The 24,753-nt window shown below is 36.7% G+C and overlaps 1 protein-coding gene across 5 annotated transcripts in view; it reads left to right on the top strand.

The window, feature by feature from the left end:
* The window catches only part of LOC122824302 (collagen alpha-1(XVIII) chain-like), a 57,878-nt gene that overhangs the window by 29,654 nt on the left and 3,471 nt on the right, over positions 1–24,753 (top strand). The window contains exons 3-38 of one of the 5 annotated variants that reach the window (XM_044104734.1): positions 1,773–2,020; positions 2,840–3,010; positions 3,088–3,219; positions 7,782–7,856; positions 8,990–9,082; positions 10,644–10,776; positions 11,753–11,796; positions 12,019–12,192; positions 12,336–12,362; positions 13,370–13,423; positions 13,496–13,570; positions 13,631–13,696; positions 14,436–14,561; positions 15,030–15,083; positions 15,502–15,537; positions 15,675–15,809; positions 17,294–17,347; positions 17,430–17,465; positions 17,670–17,714; positions 18,003–18,065; positions 19,133–19,168; positions 19,248–19,331; positions 19,409–19,474; positions 19,566–19,628; positions 19,724–19,813; positions 19,967–20,002; positions 20,082–20,135; positions 20,270–20,326; positions 21,719–21,778; positions 21,878–21,919; positions 22,316–22,343; positions 22,432–22,500; positions 23,215–23,240; positions 23,316–23,414; positions 23,979–24,123; positions 24,416–24,489. In XM_044104734.1, coding sequence (XP_043960669.1) covers positions 1,773–2,020; positions 2,840–3,010; positions 3,088–3,219; positions 7,782–7,856; positions 8,990–9,082; positions 10,644–10,776; positions 11,753–11,796; positions 12,019–12,192; positions 12,336–12,362; positions 13,370–13,423; positions 13,496–13,570; positions 13,631–13,696; positions 14,436–14,561; positions 15,030–15,083; positions 15,502–15,537; positions 15,675–15,809; positions 17,294–17,347; positions 17,430–17,465; positions 17,670–17,714; positions 18,003–18,065; positions 19,133–19,168; positions 19,248–19,331; positions 19,409–19,474; positions 19,566–19,628; positions 19,724–19,813; positions 19,967–20,002; positions 20,082–20,135; positions 20,270–20,326; positions 21,719–21,778; positions 21,878–21,919; positions 22,316–22,343; positions 22,432–22,500; positions 23,215–23,240; positions 23,316–23,414; positions 23,979–24,123; positions 24,416–24,489 — 2,870 coding nt within the window. The remainder of the gene's footprint in view (positions 1–1,772; positions 2,021–2,839; positions 3,011–3,087; positions 3,220–7,781; positions 7,857–8,989; positions 9,083–10,643; positions 10,777–11,752; positions 11,797–12,018; positions 12,193–12,335; positions 12,363–13,369; positions 13,424–13,495; positions 13,571–13,630; positions 13,697–14,435; positions 14,562–15,029; positions 15,084–15,501; positions 15,538–15,674; positions 15,810–17,293; positions 17,348–17,429; positions 17,466–17,669; positions 17,715–18,002; positions 18,066–19,132; positions 19,169–19,247; positions 19,332–19,408; positions 19,475–19,565; positions 19,629–19,723; positions 19,814–19,966; positions 20,003–20,081; positions 20,136–20,269; positions 20,327–21,718; positions 21,779–21,877; positions 21,920–22,315; positions 22,344–22,431; positions 22,501–23,214; positions 23,241–23,315; positions 23,415–23,978; positions 24,124–24,415; positions 24,490–24,753) is intronic. The other 4 variants (XM_044104736.1, XM_044104735.1, XM_044104737.1 and 1 more) reach the window with 4 other exon arrangements.

Genomic DNA, 24,753 nt, shown 5'->3' on the forward strand with positions numbered 1-24,753 from the left:
TCTTAATGCCATACAGCTTCCAAGGGGTTTTAAGATGCTTATATTTGCAAAAAATAAGTATTTAATAGTGCTTGGGATAACATCTTACACTTAATTTTTAAAATTGGAGGGGGGGAAAGTTTAGAAAAAATAATATTTTGAGGAAAAAGTACAAGAACATTTTGAGAAAGTCAGATTTCTCATGACCCGAATCCTCTGGTGTTGTAATGAAAGGTTTAGATCAAATCCCGTTAATTTTTTTAATTAGCCCTGACAAAATTCATTTGAGAATCTTTTTATTTTACTCTGACTGAGACTGAGCTATTTTGAAAATTCAGAACAGCAAATTTTAAATTGGTATCTCAAAATATGTGCAACAAAAGTTGGCTCTGGCGGTTTGTTTTCTAAAAAACTGTTCAATAAAATCCCCCCCAAAAAATCTGCATTTTTAAAGCAGAACAGTTTAAATTGCAGTTAGTTGCTTTTTTTATATATATACAAGCCACTTGAGTTCGATTAAACTCTACAGACACTTGAATAGAGTTCAAGTGAAAGTCTTGGTGATATTACATTCTGCCTCTTTACCACTTTTTCAATGTTTTTCTCCTCATAATGCACTTTACACGCAGACAGCCACACGCCATGCAGTGAGTCTCATTTGCGGGAGCTGCCACTGCACAGCATGTGTGCAGTGGTGCAGGCTAATGCTTTCCAGGTGCCCAGAATGCATAACATGCAGAAGAACAGGCCATTGTTTCAGATGGGCTTCCTTAAAAGGAGAACCAGGTGTGGTGAGGAGAGGTGATTGAGGGTTCCTGTCTGCTTGTTTTAAAGTAAAACTGCAGCTCCTGTTTAAACACTCATGAGGAGAAAATAATCTGTAGCAGTTCATTTCGGAGAAGGTGATGAAGTGGCAGTGGACAGATGCAAACCTCTTCTTGGTTTACTGGTTGGCTTTATAGGGTGATGATGATGATGTCAAATGTCAGAAGTGCTGAAGATGGGAGTGGAAAAGTTTGGATCAGACTGAGAGATTGGAGAGCGTGTTCTGGTGTGATCCAGTAACTGTGGGAGGGAAATGAGCTTGTATTTAAATATGTTTTGTTTGATTCAAATATCCAGCTGCAATACTTAGCTCCAAACTAAATGCTTAAATGGGAAGCTTAATATTTAGTGACATATTTAGCTTGCTAATTAGATAGTAGGCTAAATATTTAGCATAACTGTTTAGTGATAAGCTAAATATTTAGCATGACTAGTTTAGTAATTAAATGTTTAGTTTGAGACTGACATTTATAAATGACTGGATATCATTGTGAAAATACAACTTAATAAATTAAACTATATATTTTTCTCTCATGGCAGACAAAGTAACCCAAATAATTGCTCATAATGTTTGGTGGTGCGGCTTTACAGATGGAACCATCGACCCAAAAGCATCTGTCCTCTTTTATAATCACATTTTGTTTTTATTAAGTTTTGAATGACCAGCTGGAAACTGCGTCGTTTTCTGCTACATTTACACTTTGAAGCATGCATGAGTGCATGTTTCCCAGTCTGGAGTGAATGGTATCACTGGGTGAATCCCAGTAATGAGAAACTACTAAATCAATTTCCACTTCTTGCTGTCTGGAGTCTCTTTCATTCTCAGCATTTTTCCAAGTAGCAGCTTTCTGGTCGACCAGTTTGTTTTCTTCTGGGATGAAGGTGGCCGGTGATGACCTCTGAACTCTAGTGGAGAACAAACTCTTTCTTTTTCTCCTCTTTCACACTTTCTGTTTGTTTTGTGGCAGACCGGGGTTCTCAAAGCTCGTTGGATCTGACGGAGCTGATCGGCGTTCCTCTGCCCCCCTCCGTCTCCTTTGTCAACGGATTTGAGGGCAACCCGGCCTACAGCTTCGGCCCGGGTGCAAACGTGGGCCGCCTCACAAAGTCGTTCATTCCAGATCCGTTCCATCACAACTTCGCCATCACGGTGATAGCGAAACCAACCACACGACGCGGCGGAGTGCTTTTTGCCATCACAGACGCATATCAAAAAGTGAGACGTTATTCGATTACAAATGTGCAGAAAACCTTGTTGAAATTCTACTAATATTGAAAAAATTCAAATCAACAGAAGTGGTGTTTCCATTAAATACAAGATTCAATTCTATTCACATGATAGGTCAATAGAAACCATGCTGAGACATTCTCCTACCACTTCCTGTTGTCTTCTCCATCATTTCCAACAGTAGCAAGATCTGGTTGGGATGCAAAAAAATTTTTCCGTCGTAATTTAGTGAAATTATGCTCAAGAATAATTTCACACATTGTAGATATAAAGGAGTACATTTCCACCAAAAAACTCTGAATTTTTAGATAAATCTCAGTCATTTTCTAGAAAAAAAAAACAAGAAATTTCTGAGCCTGAAAAGTAAAAAAAAAAAAATTTAAAATTCTTGAAAAAATCTCAGAATTTTAAGATTAATCTCTAAAATTTTCTAGAAAAAAGCTTTTTCAAATTTTCTAAAAGTCAAAACCTTTCTACTGCTGAGACTCAGAAATTTGCAAAGTTTCTTTATTAATATCAATATTTCAGAGTTTTTTGGCAGAAATTTTCTCCTCATTTTTTTAGAAATGTTTCTACAAAATCCCTAGTATGGCATCGTAGGAAATACAACTCATCTTAGTGAAAACATTTTTTTTAAATAAATTGCCTTTAAGTAGATTTATTTTTGTTTTTTATTTTTTAACTTGCACAATTATATAGTTTGTGGAAACGCAGTTGTTATTTTTCAATGATTCCTGTTTGCAGTAATTGATCCATCAGGACCGTCTTGGTTGATGCCTTTGTTTTTGTTTTGGTTGCACTGATAAGATCGTGCAGCTAGGTGTCGCCCTGTCAGAGGTGGAAGACGGTGCCCAGAACGTCATATTGTACTACACCGACCCAGAAACCAGAGGTGGGACCAGGGAGGCCGCCTCTTTCAAAATGGGGGAGCTGACAGGACGGTGGGCGAGGTTTACCCTGACTGTGCAAGGAGCGGAGGTGAGCTGGACGGATTTGTGTCCTTTTTAACGACACTTCTAGTTTTCCTTGTCATTTCTGTTGTCCTGTCCCTTTAGATCCGCCTCTACATGGACTGTGAGGAATACCACAAAGTGGCCTTCACAAGGAGCGCCCAACCTCTGACCTTCGAGTCCAGTTCCGGGATCTTCGTGGGGAACGCCGGTGGAACGGGTCTTCCTCGGTTTGTGGTGAGTCTTTTACTGTATTTACCGTGTAAATGTGCACATGAGTGCAAAGTAAAGCTGCTTCCCATCCATCATTTTTTAGCAACAGAGAGCCCTGTACGAAGCCCCTGCTCTGTTTGTTCTTAGACGTGTTTGACAGCTGCAAATCCGGCTGGTTTCGCCCGTCGTTCCTGATGTCAGTGCGTTTGGATCAGAGAGTTCACGGCGGTGACTGAATCCAGACCCAGGATGCAGACAGATGTGATGTTTGGACGGTTGTCTCCGTTACATTTTCTGATGTGAACACAGTCATCTTTGTTGGCAGCTTTACGGCCACCTCAAGAGACCCCAGAATGAAAGACCACATGTGTCTGAGTGCTGTCTTCTCCGATGAGAGCTCATAAATGGCAAGCTGTTTGTGATTTACAGGTTTGAAATATGGCTGGGCGTCTCTCTGAGACGTTGAATTGAACCTAATCACTGATAAATATGCTAGGATAGAAAGCCCAATCCCCCACAGTAGCTGTTAAAAATACTCAGGAGTTTAGCTGGTTAGAAGTGCAGGAGGTGAAATCAGCCCTCAGTGTTGTTGTAATGGACAATAAAACAGTAAAAGTTCCAGGGATTTCCTGATAAAATCCATTATTTGTCTAATAATAGTGGGGAGAAATCACTTGAGATGAACTGAATATCAGTAGTTTGTTTATAGTTGGCGGTTTTTCTAGAACTGATTTGATCTTTTATGAGGATCGTCATCAAAATCTCAGGTTTATATTACGAACACTAATAAACCTTCCAAAGATTAGATCATTTTTACACATTTTAAAACATTTTTTTTTTGTCATCGAACTCTTTCTTTCAATCCAAATGTGTCAAACTCAAGGCCCGCCGTAACTTTTTATGTGGCCCTTTAAACTCCAGATTACATCAATAAGTCCTTCCAGTTTTTCACAGATCTGCAAAATTCACACAGAATCAACAGATCCCTGTAGTGTGACCAAATTTTCTCAGAATTGGTTAAATTCTTTGGGTTTAAGTGACTTGATGTCAAGTTATAGTCTGTAATTGATGTCTGTAATGCTTTAAATCCTTAAAAATACGACTCTGCTTTTATTTTCTGGGGACATCAGGCATTAAATCAGAATCATTTCAATCTATGCTACTGATTATTTCAAATAAATTTTTATTGTTTAATCTGTTTCAATCAAACTCTAGTCCATTTGTCTGGAAAGTCCGGTTCGTTTGGGGAGGTAAGAATGATCAAACTCTGATGAGGACCAAAAGAGTGAACTTTGGTCTGCCTACAAACTTAAGTCTTGGCTTGGTTGAAGTGAAGTTCAAATGTCTATATGAGTGCCAAACTGTGGCGCAGGGCATGCTGGGTAAACGCAACCAAAACAAATGTGTGGCTAGCGCTAGCGAGAGGAATGGCTTGTGGTCGCTTACCAAAGAAAACAGAGGAATCCTACTCCATTTTTGTTCATATTTTGTGAAGAAGGAAGTTGAGCTCAGTGTTTTCTTCAGAGGTTTTTATGTCATTACCTGCAATAGTTCCCGGAGCAGCGCCCTCACAGGCGAGGAGGAGAATTGGTGTTTGAATTAGTTTGGATCGTTTGACACAGTTCAGTGTGAAAGAAAACCGCAGCAAGAGAAAATTTAATAAATGTTGCAATTTTGGTCCTGACAGCTTACCGAACCATCAAGTATGAAAAGACCCTAAGTTTATCGAATGCAGGGTTTCATTTCCTACTTTCAAAACTTAAAATGTTTTTAAAAAGTATTTTTTAACCCAGCGAATGTGAATTTTCTCTATATAGTCGTAAAGTATTCAGATTGCTGTACAACCAAATCATCTTCATATTTTTGTACATCTGACTGCAAAATACTGTTTGCAATTAACTTTGCTTTCATGAAAACTCTAAATTACATTGCATTTTGTGAATGAACTGCTGGATTCCCTCCATTCAGGGGGGACTTGCGTGTCATACCTTTGCTATTTTACAATTTCTGCTACCCAACTATACAATGAGAGGTAGATGCTCAGTTATGAAGATTAAATATGGTTGCTATTAGACAAGAGATCTCATTCATAGGTTCTACCGCCTCTTCAGAGTAAGCCCCATGTATTTCATCACTCCTCTGCCCCGCTACATTCAGACGAGGAGGAGCAGTAGTGTCAGTTCATCTGCTCAGTGTTTGAGTTGGCAGCTCAGTCAGAGATCGTCTCTCAGAGAGCAATAACAGGCCTGATTCAGCAGTGGCTCTCTGCAGCCGTAGCCTCTGGATGAGCACACAGGAAGAAGAAAGAACAATAAAAGTTTAACTTGGTCTTACACATGGTCTCATCCCAGCTTTCCCCTTTGATTATGTCTGTGTCCATCAATTTATGAACCCATTGCTACTGTTGAAAGCTTCCTTCCCAAAAGTAAAAAGTTTTTTCGTTTTGATAATAAGGTAGAGATCTTAAGGACACATTAGGTTTAGAGATAAAGACGCATCCTGAAAACATACACAGTATTATTTAGGAGTTTTCCAGGTATTAAAATGTGAGTAAAGGAAATGAAAAATATTCATCCATTGGTCCACCTGCCTGTTTCTTCATCCAACCATCTGTTAGTCTTTGCCTACGTTTTGAAGTAATGTCCGTTTAAACTACAAAAACTTCTGCAGTGCTAATGGAGCTAGCACTTACTGCTCCTCTAACTTCCTCCTTCTCTAAGGAATACATGTTTTCTAAACAACTCTTACACTTTTAATGTGACTGCCAGTGGGGACTTCTAAATTTCTGCTTTTCTAGATTCCTGTGGCAGACAGCTGTACTGCAGTGTTGATGCTAAATGTAATTGTTGTCCACCTTCAAGGAAAAACTGCATTATAACCAATCCCATGAACCTTTGAGGCAGTGGAGATTAATCTACTGCTTTTCTACCTTCCTGCTTCTGCTAGCTGTGCCGCATTTCTGATGTTAACTTTCAATTTGAAGATTCGGTTTCAGCTTACAGCCAACAAAAGAACACCTTCCTAATTCCTGAACTAATACCACTGCAGTACTTTTATCTCAGTTACAAAATCGTCTAATTGTGGAAATTATGGAAAAAAATTATATAATTTATGAAATGGGAATTCTGCATATTCAGAAGGAATTTGGAAACTATTGCGGATGAAGTTCACTTGTTTTTTCCTTGTGTATTCCTTCGATTATTATTTAATGTAAGATTTATAAATCATTTGGATACTTGGACCCAAACCTTGTATAATTGTTTACATTAATTTAATTAGTTATCTGAACCTGCAAACCAATGGAGTGAACGAGTGAATTATCATTTTAAAGCTGCAGAATGGATTACGTGGCACGTTCTTTGTTTCAGATGTGTTGTTTACTGCACAAACAGATGTCTGTGATTTGGCTCGCTCCATCGGCTCTTATCCACCCATTCCTCTTCTTTCTCTCTATTTGTTCCCTCCGTCTCTGTTCATCACTTCTCTACCACATCGGGATTTCACAGGCAGTGCCTTGTTCCATTAAAAACAGGTGTTTGTCTTCTGCCTTCGTCTTTACGTCAACAAGTTTGGCTGAATCTCCGTAGAATCTCCCATAATGCAGCTTAGACCACCTTCAAGGCAGTAATCTGTAAATAAACAAGAAAATAAAAAATAATGTTGCTATAACCTAAGATTTAGAGCTACATGTCAAGCATTTGACTCACCTGGATATCTTTAGGGCTCACAAATTGAAGTCTAAAATTCCCCCCAAAGCTTTATCTATGAATTAAATCAATGTACTAAAATAAAAATTGGTTAATTTTATTGCAGACCAAAGCAATAACCACATTTACAGCTGCCAGTATTTTTCAGTCTCATTCTTCTGTCTTTATGCGTCATGAAATCTCTTATTTTGTCCTATTTTTCTTCGTAAAATAGCCCAAGCTGGGTCAGGATGCCTGGAGAGCGTCTGTGTGCATAAGCAGCAGATTTAACTCTGGACTTTGACTTGGCCCATTCTTCAATGCGTTTCCATTATAAATGTGCGCAAAACTTTTACAATATTCCGCTAATGTAAAAAAAATCTAAATTTCGCAATTGCTGTGTCGCTATTAAATAAGAAACATAATTAAAATCTAAAAAAATAGAATTCGAATATTGATGAACAAGTAAAATTTTCACTGGGAGATCCATCAATATTAAGCAATTATTGACTTAAAACATTTCTTGCTGACAAGTTAGTTTTGTCTTGTTTCAAGCATACTAAGATATTTCCAATAGGAACCAGACAAAAACACCTGGTAAGAGTTTGTGTTTTTGTAATGTTATGAAAGGTTTAACTCCACCTGTGCAGTGAGGATCCAGCTGGTGATGGACACCTCAAACCATAAAATAGTGTCAATTTAAATCAAATGCAACACATTGTCACGTTGCCTCGTTTTGATTTTCTTGAGCTGTATTTATTGTGGTCGGTTATCTTGAAGTTTGTGGTTTAACGTGACTTTATGTAAGAAGTTTGAGGAAGGTTTGCGTCATTAGAGAGACAAGCATCCATAAAAAGCATATATGAAGCACTAATGTTCATCGCTCTTCACCGTCTGCAGGGCTCCATCCAGCAGCTGCTGCTGAAGTCGGATCCCACAGCTCCACATGACCAGTGTGAGGAGGACGATCCTTACGTGAGTCTGCCTTAAAAACTCTGCTTCCCTGGAAAGCTGCTCAAAACACATGGCTAGTACGCCCTCTGCTGGTGGGCGTAGAGTATTGCAGTATGCTCTATGAATATGAAATAATGAAAACAAGGAGCAAAGAAATATTTTCATTAACTAAAGAAATTAAGACTTTGCTGAACTAACTGGACCTGTATTCACAAAACTATTAATATGCAGAGAAAGTTCTAGACTCCAGTTGGGTTTTTCTTTCAGTTGGTTTATCAGAATTATTTATTCAGTAAATATGTTATTTAAATTATGTCACATTTTAATTTTCTGAATAATTCAGAATTTGGGATTTTAATGACTTTCTCGTAGCAATAAACTTTTAAATTGCAATAAAGAAAAGCTTGAAATATTTCCCTACTCATGTGATGAATCTATGTAATATATGAGGCAGGCCTGTCACAATAAACAATAAATCAATTAATCACATGATAAATTACCAAAAACTCAATAATTGTCGTTTGCTTGATTTATTTTTTTTTCTGTTTTCTCTCTATTTTTTTATTTTTATTTTTTATTTTATTTTTTTTTACAAAAATCAAATGATAAAATTCTTCAGCCTGGTGGTTTGGTCTCAACTAAACCTTTTTGTGAAATATATTTCTGTTTACAAACACTTCATCATTTATTTTATATGTTTATTTTGGATATTTCAAATGTTTCCCAGATCAAGTGTTTAAATGTTCAGATATCAGGTTCATTTTCTGAAATGTGACCAAAATGCAGAACTTTTTCACAGCTGTGAGATGGCCAGTAAGATGATCAGTTTTGTCTTTACAACACAGGAAGTCTAACCTTATATGGTCGTTCCTCTCTGACCTACAAAGGCTTGGCTCTTTGAAAGCATTTTGTGACAAAAAATAATCTATATTTTGATTGATGTTCCTGGCTCTGAAATGTGTTTTCTCCTAAATATAATCATTAAATCTTGGAATTATGCTTTAAAAAATATATATTTTTTTTAGAGACTGATTTTCTTTTCTCATCCTCCAGCCTGAACTCTGATTATTTTTCCGTCCATCTTCTCTGCTCTCCTAAATGTTTTATGTTGTGACTCCAATTCTTTCATTCCGCTGCTCTCATGTTTGCCTCAGGCGTCTGGGTTTGGGAGTGGAGATGAAGATTATGATGACTCAAAGGAAGGAGATGAAGTTAAGAAGATTGTGGAGGAGAGAGAATACCCCATGGTGCGTTCGCTGTTCTCCTGGCTTTTTGCCATTTCACTGTGCTGGACCCAAACCAAAGAAAACAGCTCTTATCCTTGCAGGCCTGTTGGAGTCTGGAACGCCCTGATATATGCTGCTGTCTGCCAATTCGATGCTCTCAAACACACACCGCAGGGTGCCGGGTTGGCAGACAAGGGGGGAAAGTCAGCTACATTATTACACTTCCAGAAATAGCTCCACAGGGAAACCTGTCGGATTTATTTCACCGGCCGGATGAAAAGATCCGCAGCTGAAAGTGTGTCTTGTTAAATTAAATCTCGTCGTCACCCAGTTCTGACGATGGCCACCAGGAAAGACGTAGCTGTAAAATATCCAATTATATTCCAAGTCAGTGTGAAAAAGAAAGCTTCTCCCAAATGTTTATGATATAAAAAGACAGTTAATTTGTTATATACAAAATGTAGTTTTATGTGTTGCACAACATTTATTGTGTTTTTTAAAATATACTTCTGTAAATGCCACGTAATGCACAATGTTAAGAATTATTCCTGAACAAATCAAGAATGGTAAAAATTTTGGCATAAAAAGAAATAGAAATTGTTTTATTCTTAATAAGGTTCAAAGCCCTTTTTATGCTTTGGATCTCTGACTTTGTTTATAAATAAAAAAATAAAAAGAAGCTTATTGTTGAGAAGATAAAGCTAAAAAAGTCACGTTAGATTCTAGACTAAACACTAAGTGAGCTTAAATATTTTGTTATCAATCAAATCAATGCAGTTTTTATCTGTTTACTGACAAATTATATCAATCAGTCCTTCCAGTTTCTTGAGAATTATTGTGGAAATTCACACAAAATCAACAAATCCTCAAATGTTTTTATGCTAATAATTGGGATTTTATTGCTAATTTTTCTCTAAAATGATATAAATTGTATTAAACAGCTTCTTTAGCTTTAATTCATGTTAGATTATAGCCCATGATCTATGCAGCAAGTAATAAAAAGGCACATTTACCGTCATAAATAAGAGCTAATATTTCTAAATTAGTCCCACAAATACTTTAATTTTTATTGCAAAAATATCGCAATAAGTATCACACTGAATATCAATAAAATGTATTTTTAAGAATTCCTTCATACTTTAACAGTTTGTGAAAAGGTTTTATCGATACATTCTGCCACAACCGGCCCTTTAAGAGCTTTTATGATCTTTATTTGGTCCAAAACAAAAAGGAGTTTGACACCCTGAGTTAGCATCGTTTAAACCAAATTATATTCATATCAAACTAAAATCAGCATCTCTGAAACATGAATGTTCTTCAGGTTTAGCTCTCATTTGCCTCATCAAAGCTTAAAAAAGTGGTTTCCGTTTTGTAAAGACATCTTGAATGACGTGTTTTTAATCTTTTTATGGGAAAATTGTTTTGCTTTGTAAACATTCAGTGGAGTTTAAAGTAGGAAGGAAGTGGCATACCTCCATAATTTCTATTTTATTTGTATTTTTTACATATTTTAATGTTTTGTTGGTTTTTTTTTTTTATATGTGAGATTGTATTTATGTGAGCTTGTATTTCTGGTTTGTAGCTTTTTCCAGCACCGGATCCCACATATGGCGTCCCAGTCCAAGCTCCGCCCACTGAACCGTCTCCAATTGATGATGAAGATGGAGATGATGAGGAGTCGTCTGGCCATGAGTTGGAAATGACCACCTTAAGAGGTAAAACATTATTATTATTATTATTATTATTATTATTATTATTATTATTATTATTATTATTATTATTATTATTATCATTATTATCACTATTATTATTGCAATTTGATTATTAACCAGCACTTAATTTTATAGTTTCTTTTAAATATGTGAAAATGTATTAAACTTATATTTCCTATAAGTTTAATACAGTACTATTAAATTTGATTATATTTACTAATTTTTATCATTAGTCTATTTTTATTTATTATTATTGGACATTCCTTATTAAGTTAGTTAAAATACATGTTTAAAAATAAATTAGCAAATATGTTTGTATTAAAATGGATTAATGCATTCATTTCTGAGTTTCCATTATTTATTGATCTAATATTTTATTCTAATTATAATTGTTTTCATTAATAAATTCCAACTTTTCATTTATATTTAAATGAAAACATTTATTATTGTATGTTAATTATGTTTATTATAATAAACACATATGTTTATTATCAGTATTGTTAATATTATTAATTTAATAATTTATACATGTATGTTATCAAATATTTTTTTAGTTGTAGAAATGAATTAGTTTTTATTTTTCTAATATTGTTGTAGCATATTAAATAAAATTTGATGACAAGTATTAATATCTATTAATATATTTACATTTTTGATTGATATTTATGCATGTCTATTTTGATATTATTATTGATCAATATAATTTTATTTATCATTTACATGGATATGTTATTAATAGTAATAATAGTATTATTTGTATTTATTATTGAGTATTATAATTTAAAATATTTTCTCTTGAGCACCTGTTGCTGTATTTCAGAAGATGGCCACCAGATGGTGCTAAAGAGGCGCTTTACCGCTCATCTCTGTATTCTTTTCTCTTGACCTGCAGCAAACCAGCACGTCTTTCTCATTCTGGTCTGTTGTTTCATAGCTGAAACTGAACTGATGAAATATTCTCCACGTGTTTTTCTGACAGCAGCAACATCTCGGGCGGATGCCTCTGAGAGACGAGCCGGCGCTGTAAGTTGGCTTCTTCTCCTGGACACGTTTTGCACTTTAAGCACGTTAAAGTGTAGCTCTGTGAAGCACTCTGTCCCAGATATACGGAGCTGAATGTGTCCTATTTAAAGCTACTGCAGCAGAAACCTTCCTTTGATTACATCATAACATAAGAATGACTATATTTATTTATTAGATTTATTGTTGATGAAGGTATTTACATGAATTGTCTTCAACATTCAGTCCCTTCAGGTGTCTACAGGGCAGAAGGGCGAACCAGGTGAACCAGGTCCTCCAGGACCTCCTGGCCCTCCAGGACAAGCAGTAGGTGGGGGAGGGGATCCTGGACCAAGAGGTCCTCAAGGGCCAAAGGGACCTGCAGGCCCAACTGGGCTTCCTGGGAAAGATGGCGAGCCTGTGAGTTTTTAAATTGAATCTTCTTGTTTGTTTGATTTACAGCAATCGGCAGCTTTCAGGTTTTTTCCAGAGCAGCAGTGATGTGTTGTTTATCAGCAGAGTTCACACTGATGGATGTGTTTCTATTTTTATCTGTTCTCCAGGGGATGAAAGGTGAACGCGGGCTGCCAGTGAGTAAAAACTCTTTCACCGATGTCTCATGTTTTACTGTTAAAGGTAGAATCAAATGAGATTATGTAGGAATTATCCAACATGGAGGACAAAACGTAGGAAAATCAGCAGTGATTCTAAATATAAAGGATGTGGCTCTCTGCCCAGGGCATCATCACTTTGGGGGAAAATAGTTAAAACATTTTTTGTTTGTTTTTAGGTGCACACTCTTCTCTCTTTGACACAATACTACGGACATTATAGATAGAAAAAAAGAACATTTCTGCCAAAAAAGTCCAAATTCCAAACATTCTGAGATTAATCTCAGATACATTCTAGAAAAAAAATTAACATTTCTGAGTTTGAAAAGTCAAAGATTTACGAGAAAAAGTGAGGAAAGTTTTGGATTCATATCAGAAAATTTGTAGGAAAAAACCTGAAAATATTTGAGTTTGAAAAATTGAAAAAATTGCAGAGATAAAACTCAGAAATTTTGAGATTAACCTCAGAAATCTTCAGAAAAAAATGGAAATTTATGAGTTTAAATATTAAAAATGTGGTGAAGATAAAGAAAATTTTGAAATCAATTTCAGAAATTTTCTAGAAAAACAAAAGCATTTCTTAGCTTTAAAGGTTTAAAATTTGCTAGAAAAACTGACATTTTGAAATATTCTGTTTGAAAAGTCAAACATTTGCTATAAAAAACTTTTTATCTTGACAAATTTAAAAAATGCTAGAGAAACTCAGAAATTTTTAGATTAATCTCAGAAATATTTTCAAAAAAGTGGAAAAAAAATGTCAATATCTGAAACTCCAAATTTCCAAGTTTTCTCAAAATATTTGGTGGATATTAACTCCTCCTTTTTATTCCATCTTCAGTGGCGTTAAAACTCCTCTGTATCTTCCTGATCTCCATTTTTGTGCTTATTGTATTTGACATTTTTAATTGTTTTATCTTAATCCTTAATTTTCTTATCTGGGTTCTCAGCGTGGTTAAAATGTTGGTTTTTGTTTTGTTTTTTTCCAGGGAGCAGCAGGATTCCCTGGACTACCAGGAGATTCTGGTCCAAAAGGAGATAAAGTAACGAATAAAGTCTAAAGTCTTTGTTTTCAAACACTTTCCAACAGTTCATGTTGTTGCTGTCTTCCTCAGGGTGATCCTGGTCTGGGGGTTCCTGGTCCTCCGGGGCCTCCTGGACCTCCTGGTCCACCCAGCAAAGCTTCCAAGGTTTGTTCCTCATACGTTTCTTCTCTTTTTAAGATGTCGATGCCATAAATTCACTTTAAGGACCTGGATTTTACACAGGAGGGCTCTGGATTCGAAGACTTTGACAGCGATACGGAGGTTGTCAGGGTAAGGAGCCAAAACAGTTTTTATTATATTGCAACCACAAAATGTAATGTAATTTATTTAGATTCGATAAATTAGACCAACACACAGTAAGAAATGTATAAATAATTTTCCTTTATTTTTAAGAAAAATCAGCTATCCAATTAGTAGATAGGGGATTGTTTCACATTTTGCACTTTGTTGTTCTATCGTTAGGGTCTCAACTGCTTCTAAAAACCAACCAGATGCTGTTTGGTGTCTGGAGCCATTTCAGAAACTTCCCAATTATTGAGTGACACTGATTTGTTACCTAGCAACCCAAACAGAGCTAATTTTACCTTTGGATGCACTGTACAATGGCTACTGGAAAAGACAAGTATTTTGTGGATCACTTGTTGCATTCTTGTTGGTTGTGCAGGAGGCTCTACTAATGCTTTTCAAACATGTACGGCTGTATAATTGCTCATCTGTTTGCAGCCTTTTTCTCGTGTGAGTGCAAACGTTGGGTTGGGGGGCGTGGCCAGCGCCGGCTCAGTAGGATTTAAAGTGACAGAGACCCTAAAACAACCTCTTTTCAGCTCACTTAAAAATTTTAGTCTAGTCTAAGAGTTTAAAATAGACGGAAACTTTACGGTCTAAGAATGACATTTGTGCAAAAAATATGTGAACATGTTTGGTATAGACCATAAACATAACCTAATCTGTTCAAGGAAGCACTATAGGTTAAAATATTAATTGTCAACATTATGTTGTGTATCCTCAGGGCCCCCCAGGGCCTCCGGGCCCCCCAGGGCTGCCTGGCCTCCCAGGATCCTCAGCTGGCGGTGTTGTTCCGGGGCCTCCTGGGGCTCCTGGGAAAGATGGAGAGAATGGAGAACCGGGACTTGCAGTGAGTTTAATCTCATTTTAATCTGAAATGGGATTATTTAATCTCGGCACTAAAATTTGTGTCTTCTGTGTCTTCTTCACATTTTCTGAGAATCAGCGATTTGGATTTTTCTTTAGCAGCAAGCCACAATCATTTTAAAGAAAACAAGCTGTAATTTATCACAGATCTCTATAACATAAGATTCATTTTATTGACGAATTACTGAAATATACTTTTTTATAGTATTCCAATGTTTGTACCTTCCACTTTACTGTCTCTGTTTTTGCAGGTTTTATACATAAAAAAATATATATTTTTGAATTTGCATAAAGCCTTACTGCTGCAGGGATATTTACTGTAAAGTTTAAAGAACCTTCAGGAAACGTAAAAAATGTTGACCAAAAAAAAAAAAAAAGTTTATCTTGTTACGAGTTGTTTCTCTCAGGAAGTAAAAGTTAAAATATAAATAAATTGTTGCCTTTATTGCAGGGAGTCGATGGAAAAGACGGCGACCCGGGCCCTGCAGGAGAGAAAGGAGACAAGGTGAGTCTAAAACTCATCACTGAGAAATTAAATGCACCATTTTAAGAGAACCCATTAACCCTGTAAATTCTCCTTTTTCACATCTTTACGTTGTAAATATCTACGATTCTTGTCCTGACTTGAAAACCTGCCTAAGCGTAATTTCTGCCATGGCAACCTCTGCACAGGGCAACCTTAATTTACCTTCTGCAAACAGTCTGGTTTAAAAAAAACAAAAAAAAACAATTACCATCCATCCAGCATAAAAAGCCTGGCTCTTAATGAGGTGACCCCACGGAGGAATAAAACAGGGGAGCTTGAATGTAAACAAGTCTGCGCTGCTTTAAAAGCCGCTCTGCTTTTTAACGCCAGCCAGAGCCGTCTGCAGTCGGCAGCACCGCTAATTTAATTTCATTATTTTTCATTTGTTTGTTAAAAGGGAGAGCCTGGAGCGAGCGGGGCACCAGGACCAAAGGTACCATCTATTTACTGCTCGTCTGAAAGGATAATGAACCATTAGCAGCAATAATTAGGATGGAGTTTTTTTCTGTTGGCTGGAGAGCCAGTGAGGGGATTCAGAGTTGATGATTTAATACTCAGTTTGTCTCTCAGGGAGATCAGGGTCCAGCAGGGTTTCCAGGGTTACCTGGGTCACCTGGCACCGAGGGGCAGCCCGGTCCGAGGGGTCTGCCTGGACCTCCTGGGCCGCCCGGACCCTCAGGAAGACGCTTCGCCATGGCGCTCGAGGTACAGTGTGTCACTGACTGCCATCAACTCGTGTCTTATGTTGAAGAAATTCATCAAGCTGGAATTTTTCTACATTTTTTCCCCCACATTTAACCTAAAACTTAATGCATTTTATTCTATTGTGATTTTCCAAATAATTTTACAAATTCAATCTGAAAAGTGTGGCGTGCATTTGTTTTTTAATGCTCTCAGATTACTGTCTTCACAAGTTTCTGTCCATTACTCTTGGTAAAGCGAAACAAGCATTTCAAAAGGAAGAGTTCCTTTTTGATCAAAACAAGATTCTTAGTTTTGCACTTTAAAAACAAAATGTGCAAAACAGTTTTTTTACGTGCAAAAACAAAAAGTGTTAAACTAATGTTCCGTTAAGTATTTTTATTCACACTTGGTAGCTGATTTCAGACTTTTTATTATATTTACATGCATATATGATTATATTTTTTTTTTCTTGTGTTTATAAAGAAAAGTAGAAATAGACTCTTGTTTGACGTGGCATATTTGTTTAGCAAAATCCTCCCCAAAAAAGAAAGGAAAGAAAAGCAGAAAATGTGGAATATTCTCTATCATACCATTTTTTGGGCAACATCAGCCACAAATTTTCTATCTTGTAACAAGAAAGTTTGTAATTTACCAACTTTTGCACCTCCTTACAACAAGTTTCTTAATGAAATTAGATGAGTCCTATATCTCGTTAAAATGATAGCCAAGTTTTATATCTTGCAAACCATTTTATATACAACTATGGTAAGACTTTATTGTGAATAAGACTGTCACGACACTGTCATAAACGTGACATAACACCTGTAATGAACATGAGTAAGTCCTCATGAATATTTATGACATTAACCAAGAAATTATGATCTGACATAAATTTGTTATAAAAGTATTACTGATTAAACTTTACAAATGATGTAGCTTTATGTTATTAAAAACAAAGTTTAACCAGTAATACTTTTGGATGAAATGTTCATGACAGGTGTTACGTCACGTTTATGACGGTGTCATGACAGTCTTATTCACAACCCGTCAAATAAACTGTTACCAAAACTTAAAAACAGTTCTCTAGTTTTTAAATTTGGAAATTGGTTTATATCTCATCTCATTATATTGAGAGAGTTTCACATTTTATATGTTGGTTAATGAGATATAAAATCTCGTTTCGGTATGATCAGAACTTTCCACATGTTCTGATCATGCTGAATTTTTTTTATTTTGTTTTAATGAACATTTTGAAAAAACTCCTGAATTTCTTAAGTTGCAGTTGCAGAAGTAGCTCGCCTAATAAAAAAAAAAATCACTTTTCTTTACGAAGAATCAATTATTAAGTCTGAAAATCTTTAATTTACTCCATAAGGTCATAGTTGAGTTTACAAATATTGATGTGTTTTTAGCCATGTTTTAGCAGAAATATATTTTAAATACCTCCAGACTTTTTTTTTTTTTACAGTTTCATCAGTTTATGTTATCTTTTGTGCCTCTTTTAGGACCTGGAAGGATCCGGCCTGCTGGAGGATTTCGGAGGCTCCTCTGGTCCTCAGGTACAGAATAAATGTGATCCATTTCCTCATGTAGCATAATCACGCCACCAGGGCCGACTGCTCACCTTATTTATATTTATAGGGCCCGCCAGGAATCCCCGGGCCCCCCGGACCCAAGGTGAAATATTTTTGTGTGTGTTCATGTTGACACTTATTTGATTCTGGGAGCGATCTAACCGTCTCATTCCCCCCTGAAGGGTTTGTTTAATGTTAAGCCAGCGCTCAGTGAAACAAATATTTTCGCAGACGGACATTTTTATTCACACATAGCTCAACTTTCTTGTTTGTCCCCTCTTTATTTTCCCCTTCATGCCTGTTACAGGGAGACGATGGTTTGGAGGGGAGCCCGGGAAAGCCAGGTCAAAAGGTGAGCCTGATATCTGCTGCACCAAATCAGACAAGCTTCTTAAAAGTGTCAGTAAAACGCTGTGAGATGAGCCCTCGTTGTGACACGGCTCACCAGATTCCTGCCACATGCTGCTAAAGATGCTGTTCGGATTCTGGCTGCTTGCTGTCTGACCTGAAGTCTGTGGAGAAGAAATGAAACCAAATCACAGAGGCACAGGGAAACGATGCTGTTTTGTGTTGATCTCTGAGTGATGGCGTTAAATTCTGGAGATTTGTTCATTATGCAGGTGTTGTTTTGTGTCTGCAGGGTGAGCTAGGTGTTAGAGGACCACCGGGACTTCCTGGTCTGGACGGAACGAAAGGAGAAAAGGTGAGATTTTATTTTTAGAACAAATTATTGCAAACATAGCAAGAAGATTGAAACTTTATTCTATTTATCTGTATACTTATGTGTGCTTGTTATCCCTTTATTTTAACATGCGTTTTTAAAATTATTATTAGTATAATTAATTCCATTTTTTTTCTTTTTGTAATTGAATCTTTATTTGATGTAATTTTTTACACTAAGTGTTGATTGTGGGTGAGAGATGTTCAATGTTTGTTTGCTTTAGAAAAAAAATCCACTTAAAAGGATTAGCTTCTCTAATTTCACTTTTTATAGGCATGTTTGGATAAAATAAACATTGTTCTTTTATTCTATGAACTACTCGTATTCCAAGCAGAAATTTTGTATTTACGGAAAATGAGAAATGGCTAAAATAACAAAAAAGATCTGGTGTTTTCAGACCTTTTTTTCAGAAGTTTATGTTCATTTAGAAACAACAATACTGATGTTTTAACTCAGGAAGAGTTCAGAAATCAATATCTGGTGGAATAACCAGGTTTTCAATGGGGTTCAGTGCAGTGGGCTCTTGTTTTTTCCAGAGCTGTATGTTTTCTATGTTTCATACTTGCAAAAACTCAATAAATATATTATTAAAATACATAAATAAATAAGAATAATTGCATACATGCTATGTTGGGGTTGTCCAAAGTGTGGCCAGGGGGCCATTTGTGGTCCACAGACTGATTTTGTGGGGCCCCCAACTGCAATTCAAAAATGATATAAATAAAGGGTCCTATAGTAAACCTGTTGCTAAGCTCTTAAGCCACACCCTTATTTTGATGTGTGACAAGCCCCCAAAAAGGGGCGTGGCTTAAAAACTTTTGAGTAAATTATTGATTGGTTTATAAAGCACTTAAGAACAAGAAGCACTTAACAATTAAATCACGAAAGTTACGGTAAGAATCGCATCAAAATAAAAGAAAACAATAATATATAGCAGAACAATGACGATCCCATCCTGCAGTACATGAAAATACATTTATTTTTGCTTTAACTTGCTGCGTGCGTGTGTGTGTGCGTGCGTGTGTGCGTGTGTGTGTGTGTGCTCACAGGGAGCAAACGGGAACAAAGGGGATCCAGGAATAAAGGTGAACCAATTACCAATAGATGCGTAACTACCAGTGGTTATAACCAAGAAAAAACTAAACTCCCATTGGTCTATTTCAGGGAGAACGTGGTCAAGATGGAGTCGGTGTGCCTGGTCCTCCAGGACCGCCTGGACCTCCAGGACCGGTTATCAACCTCCAGGATGTAAGCGGCATCAGACTCTCAGATTGTAACACAGATCCTGGTGTGCCTAACCTTTGGCCATTTTCTTGTTTTCTTAGCTTCTGCTTAATGCTACAGATGGTGCCTTCAATTTCTCAGGAATATTTGAAACTCAGGTTCCTGCTGTGAGTGTCATAAGATCAGTTAGTTCTGAATAAAATAACGTAAAAAAAAGGTTTTGATTTTTTTAATACTTAGTTTCCAATATTCTTATAGGGCCCAAAAGGCCCAAAAGGTGACGTTGGATTTCAAGGTTTACAAGGACCTCCAGGGATGAAGGTGGATTATCATTTCTTTGAAAAATGAGAATAAATAAAACTTGGTGTGTTGCTTTTCTCCTGTCACTTATTGTCGCCTGGTGTGTTTGTCTGCAGGGTGAAAAGGGTGAACCCGGATTCCTCACCGGGCCGGATGGATCCCTAATGTCGGGTCTGGCTGGAGCGTTGGGAACCAAAGGAATCAAGGTAAGTAAACCTGTCAGCGCTTATAAACATTTCACTTGGTTCCCATTCTAACACGTTAGACTCACAAGTAATGGATGTGAGTGAGACGTTTGGATGTAACTACGTTAGAAAAACCTTTAAGTCACAGCGCAGTGCATGTATCCATATTGGCAGGGAGACAACGGCGTTCCCGGAGCCCCTGGAGTTTCTGTAAGTTTCCCCAGAGAGCAAGATACATTTGGTTTGCATCTGTAAGTAAAGCTGGATTCTGTGGGTCTTTCACCAACAGGGTCCAGTTGGACCACCAGGACCAAAAGGGGAAATCGGTTTCCCTGGTCGACAGGTGAGCACCAGCAGTGAAATGTAAAAACATACAGCTATTAAATTTAATTAAAAGTTCTCCCAGCGATCGATTTGGTTTCAGTCTGAGATGAAACTTGAAGTGTTTGTAGAAAATGTTTCTGTTTTTGTTGGCAGGGTCGTCCGGGATTACTGGGTCCAAAAGGAGAGAAAGGAGACTCTCATGGCCTCCCAGTGGGTTTGGCTCATTTTAACAATCATTCATCCGCTAAAAATATGATCCTGCCATAATTTGTTGTATGATTACAATTCCATATTACAGTGCAACCAGAAAGTATTCACACCTTTACATCCTAAAACTCATATAAGTATAGTTTTATCTCAGAAATTGCAGTATTAAAAATGTAAAGAAGCTTTTCTTAAACCAGGTACTGTCAGCCCGTAATATCTGGTTCAGATTGCTAATCCCAAATCAGATGCCTTACAAGTCAACTGTTTTTATAAAATGTTTCTACAGAGGGAGAAATCCCTGCAGAGTGCAAAACTTCTCATTCATTTACATTGATAATGATAAAAACATGTAAAATTTTAGAGAAAAAATAAGAAAACATAATAATAAAACATTAAAAAATAAAGCTTAAAAATAAGAAGTAACCAAAATTTACTAAATCCCGTCTTTTCACAATTTCTACTCTTTGCACATTATATCAGATGTCAAAGTACAAATTAGGAGAAGAAACCAGAACATTTCAACATGGCTGAATATTCTAGAAAGCACCTTGGTTTCAATTGTTTGGAACAAAAACCACAATAATCGCTTGATAAGCTCTGGTGGTCCTATATGTAGAAGAAAACCACCCAGACAATAAGATGCTTACCATTTAGTGCCCAAATCAAAGCAACATTTTGCCAAGATCCACCTTATTGTCTCAGATTCTCAAACTAGAACAAACAATGATTTCTGGACTTATAAAAGAAAAATAGATCATGTTAAAACCACTGCTGTGGAGCATGTTGTCATTAATCCTTTGGGAAAGTTTTCTTGCTGCAGGACTTTGGCAACAAATACATAGTTACTGATTCAAGGATATAACATTTTCGCAGCTTGCGAGCCCTCACATGTAGCTGCGTTTCCTTTACAAATGTGCAGAAAACTTTGTTGATATTCCATCAATTTTGCAATTGCAGTGTTTCCATTCAGTAAAAAATGCTATTCAAATTACAGGTGAAAAGGTTTGATAAGTCACTGAAAGACATTCTGGTCTGTCATCTTCTTCGTCGTTTCTGCCAGTAGTAACATCCTGTTGTTGATCACATGACTCATGCAATGTGTAAAAAGGGTTTAATGAAATATAGCTCATCCTACTGCAAAAAAAACGTAAATTGGCGTTTTTCCATTAAACAAATTTATTTTCATAATTCCAATTTGCAAATATATGATTAATGGAAATGCAGAAAGTGATAAAATGACTCGTGAGATGTAGTTGTTCACTTGGAGGTGGAGCAACAACTGAAAATATTGTTCAGCATTTTCTCAGCTTTTGAAAAAATAATAAAAAGAACTCTATAATGTTCCCACTTTCACTTTCTGCTCTGATGTTTTCCTTCTGCTCCCTTTGGTTTCAGGGGCCTCCAGGACCTCCAGGACCCCCAGGCAAGCCAGGAATGTTCAACTGCCCTAAAGGAGTAAATATCCTTCTATTTTATTTTTTTCTCAACTGTTTGTCTTTTTTTTTTTTTTTTTTTTTTTAAAGTTCACCATCCTGTTTCTCCTTATTTTTGAAGGCGGTGTTCCCCATCCCTCCCAGACCGCACTGCAAAATGCCTGTAGGTTACAGTCCTGCAAACAAAGCATGGCTCAATCAACCGTTTTGTCTTTCACGTTTTAATCGTTCACCTTTTATAGTTTGGGTTTGCCTGCCCGTCTGGTTTTCGTCATTAATCCTCCCATTTTCCACCAGTAATGTGCATGTTCTTCTCACACTAACCGACCTTTCATCCCTTAGAAATTCTGCAGGGTCCTTCTGAAATATTGCTGCATGCTGCATGGGAGCAACGGGAAGGTGAAGGTTCAGTGCCACAAGTTGTCAGATGTAGAAATGAAACCACATCCAGTTTGTTGTTGCATGGACTGCAACTCATCATCGAAAGAAAACATAATCGGATTCTCTATTATTATATTTATTACTTGATTTTTTATGCATTTTAAATCATTGTTTGCAGCTTCATCCCAATGGAACAGTTGTGTCAGGTCTGTCTGACTTTCTTTTCAATAGTTGCGGTCTGAATTAAAAGACGGGAACACAACAGAAGTCATGTTGAGTTTTTTTCTATTTAAGGAAACTGCCATCAAGGAGCCAAAGGAGAGAAAGGGGAGAGAGGACTTCCAGGGTTACCAGCTCCCCAAAGTAAGTAGAAAACTGTTTTTTTCTTCAAAATTAAAACAAATAATGAGATTTGAATGTTTGAGATTTTGTTTGTGCAGCCTAGGATTATCACTGTAACAAATTTGGCAGTAATTATTGGGATAAATGTTAATGTTGCTGTTTTGAAACCATGTTCAGTGACATAATAATGCAAGTTCAGCCACTCAGAGACCAAGAATGTTTAATTTTGTAAAGATAACTGGAAGATATTTTAATTATCCAAAGTAGAACCCACAATAAAAAGAAAATATAAATCATTACAACTGAAACCATAAATAAAATGGATTACAACAAACCTGACCACTAAACAGCACTAGAAGATCAGAAGGGAAATTACTGAGCTTATTTTTTAGTTCATTAATTTCTTATTGCAACAGGCTCAGATGAAACAATTAAACTGGGTTCTGAAATGTTCTGGGACTTCTTAATGACTAATAATATGGAGTTTTCAGTTTTTATGCACCACAAATCTGAAACAAACTTCCAGAAAACTGGAAAGCACTGAGTTCCTTTAAATATATTTTTTTAAATATATCCTGAATATTGATCAGCGTATTTGCTGGGTGGTTTTGATTATGGCTGTTGCTTGTTTTATAATTGGTTGCAGTATTATGTTTTTATTGTGTGAAGCACTTTGACAAATAAACTTAACTTGACTTAAAAGCCATTTTCAGCTTTTTTCTTTTCCTTTTTAAGGTTCATTTCTCCCCGCAGGTGGACAGGTAAGTTTCTCTCTTTCACTTGTTTTCTTCAGCTGATGTTCTTGATTTGTGAATTTCTCCTACGTGTTTTTACAGCTGATTAAGGGTGACCAAGGCATGAAGGGAGAGAAGGGAGAAAAGGGGGAGGCCGGGTTCCCGGGCCAGCCAGGCATACCTGGGAGGTCCGGATTGGTGGTGAGTTGTCGTTTGTTGGGTTTCTAAAGAAATATAATCAGTAACTTCTTTTCCAGGATTAGAGGACTAATTACTCACCAAGATCTAGAGAAACTCATCCATGCGTTTATCTTCAGTTTCTTTGGTTACTGCAAAATGTCTGTCTAAAAAAATCTTCCAGCTGCAGCAGATCTAGAGCGCTGCTGCTGGTGTTCTGACTAAAACCAGGAAAACTCATCAGTTCTAAAGTCCCTACACTGGCTCCCTGTAGCTCTGAGAACAGACTTTAAAATACTTTAAAAAGGTCTTTATAAATCACTGAACGGCTTAAAGATCTGCTGTTGTCATAGCAACCTTCCAGACCTCTCAGGTCTTTTGCTTCTGGTTCCTTTAAATATAGACTAAAACCCACCTGTTTAAAGTTGATTTAATTCATGATAAACAAACATTTTGATGTTAAATGACGACTTTTGGAGAAATGTAATGTTTCAGTTGCTGATTTTTGTCTTTTTATGTTGGAAGGCACCTTCATATTTGCCATACAAATAAAATTGTATAAATTTTTTTTTTCTTGATGTCATTTAGGGACCTAAAGGGGAGTCAGTGCTTGGACCACCTGGGCCCCCGGGGATGCCTGGTCTGCCTGGGGCTCCAGGATACGGCAGACCCGGTGCCGTCGGTCCTCCTGGTCCTCCAGGACCGCCTGGACTACCACAAAGATACGGCTCAGGTAAAAACCTTCCAGGATTGTATACAGAAGACACTGTGGATGTATGATGTCCTTGTTTTGTGAAATATTATACAGAATAAAGTTTTAAAAGTAATATCAGAGCTGAGGATTTTTAAATAACGAGGTAATAGTTTATTCTGGAAACAAATTTATTTATCTCATTAAAATACTTATCTGGACCAATGAAGGATAAGGAATTAACTCCAATGTAACCAAGTCTATCTATTAGTGTAGCCGATTATATGAAGAAAACCTTCCTTCATAATCAATGCTAATTGTTGTGATTCACCAGCTGTGGCCATTGCTGGCCCTCCTGGACCTCCGGGCCCGCCTGGAGCCCCTGGGACTTCAAGTAACTCTGCGTTTGTAAGTTTATCTATCATGTCAAAAATTTTTAGTAATTTTTAATGTCAATCAGAAGCGAAATTAAGTATTTAATTGAATACACATGCAATAGAATCCGCTAATAGCAGAGCTAATTTTTTGTTTAGCGTTTTTGCTAACTTACATAGCTTCCTCTAAGTCAAATTTTCCAGATAAATTGTAAGGCACTAATAAATTATTTAAGTTTGATCTATAAACTTGGTTAAAGTTGTTATTGACTGCTGAGAATTCTTTGGGTAGTTGGAC

The sequence above is a fragment of the Gambusia affinis genome, linkage group LG21 (genome assembly GCF_019740435.1).
Source record: "Gambusia affinis linkage group LG21, SWU_Gaff_1.0, whole genome shotgun sequence".
NCBI lineage: Eukaryota > Metazoa > Chordata > Actinopteri > Cyprinodontiformes > Poeciliidae > Gambusia > Gambusia affinis.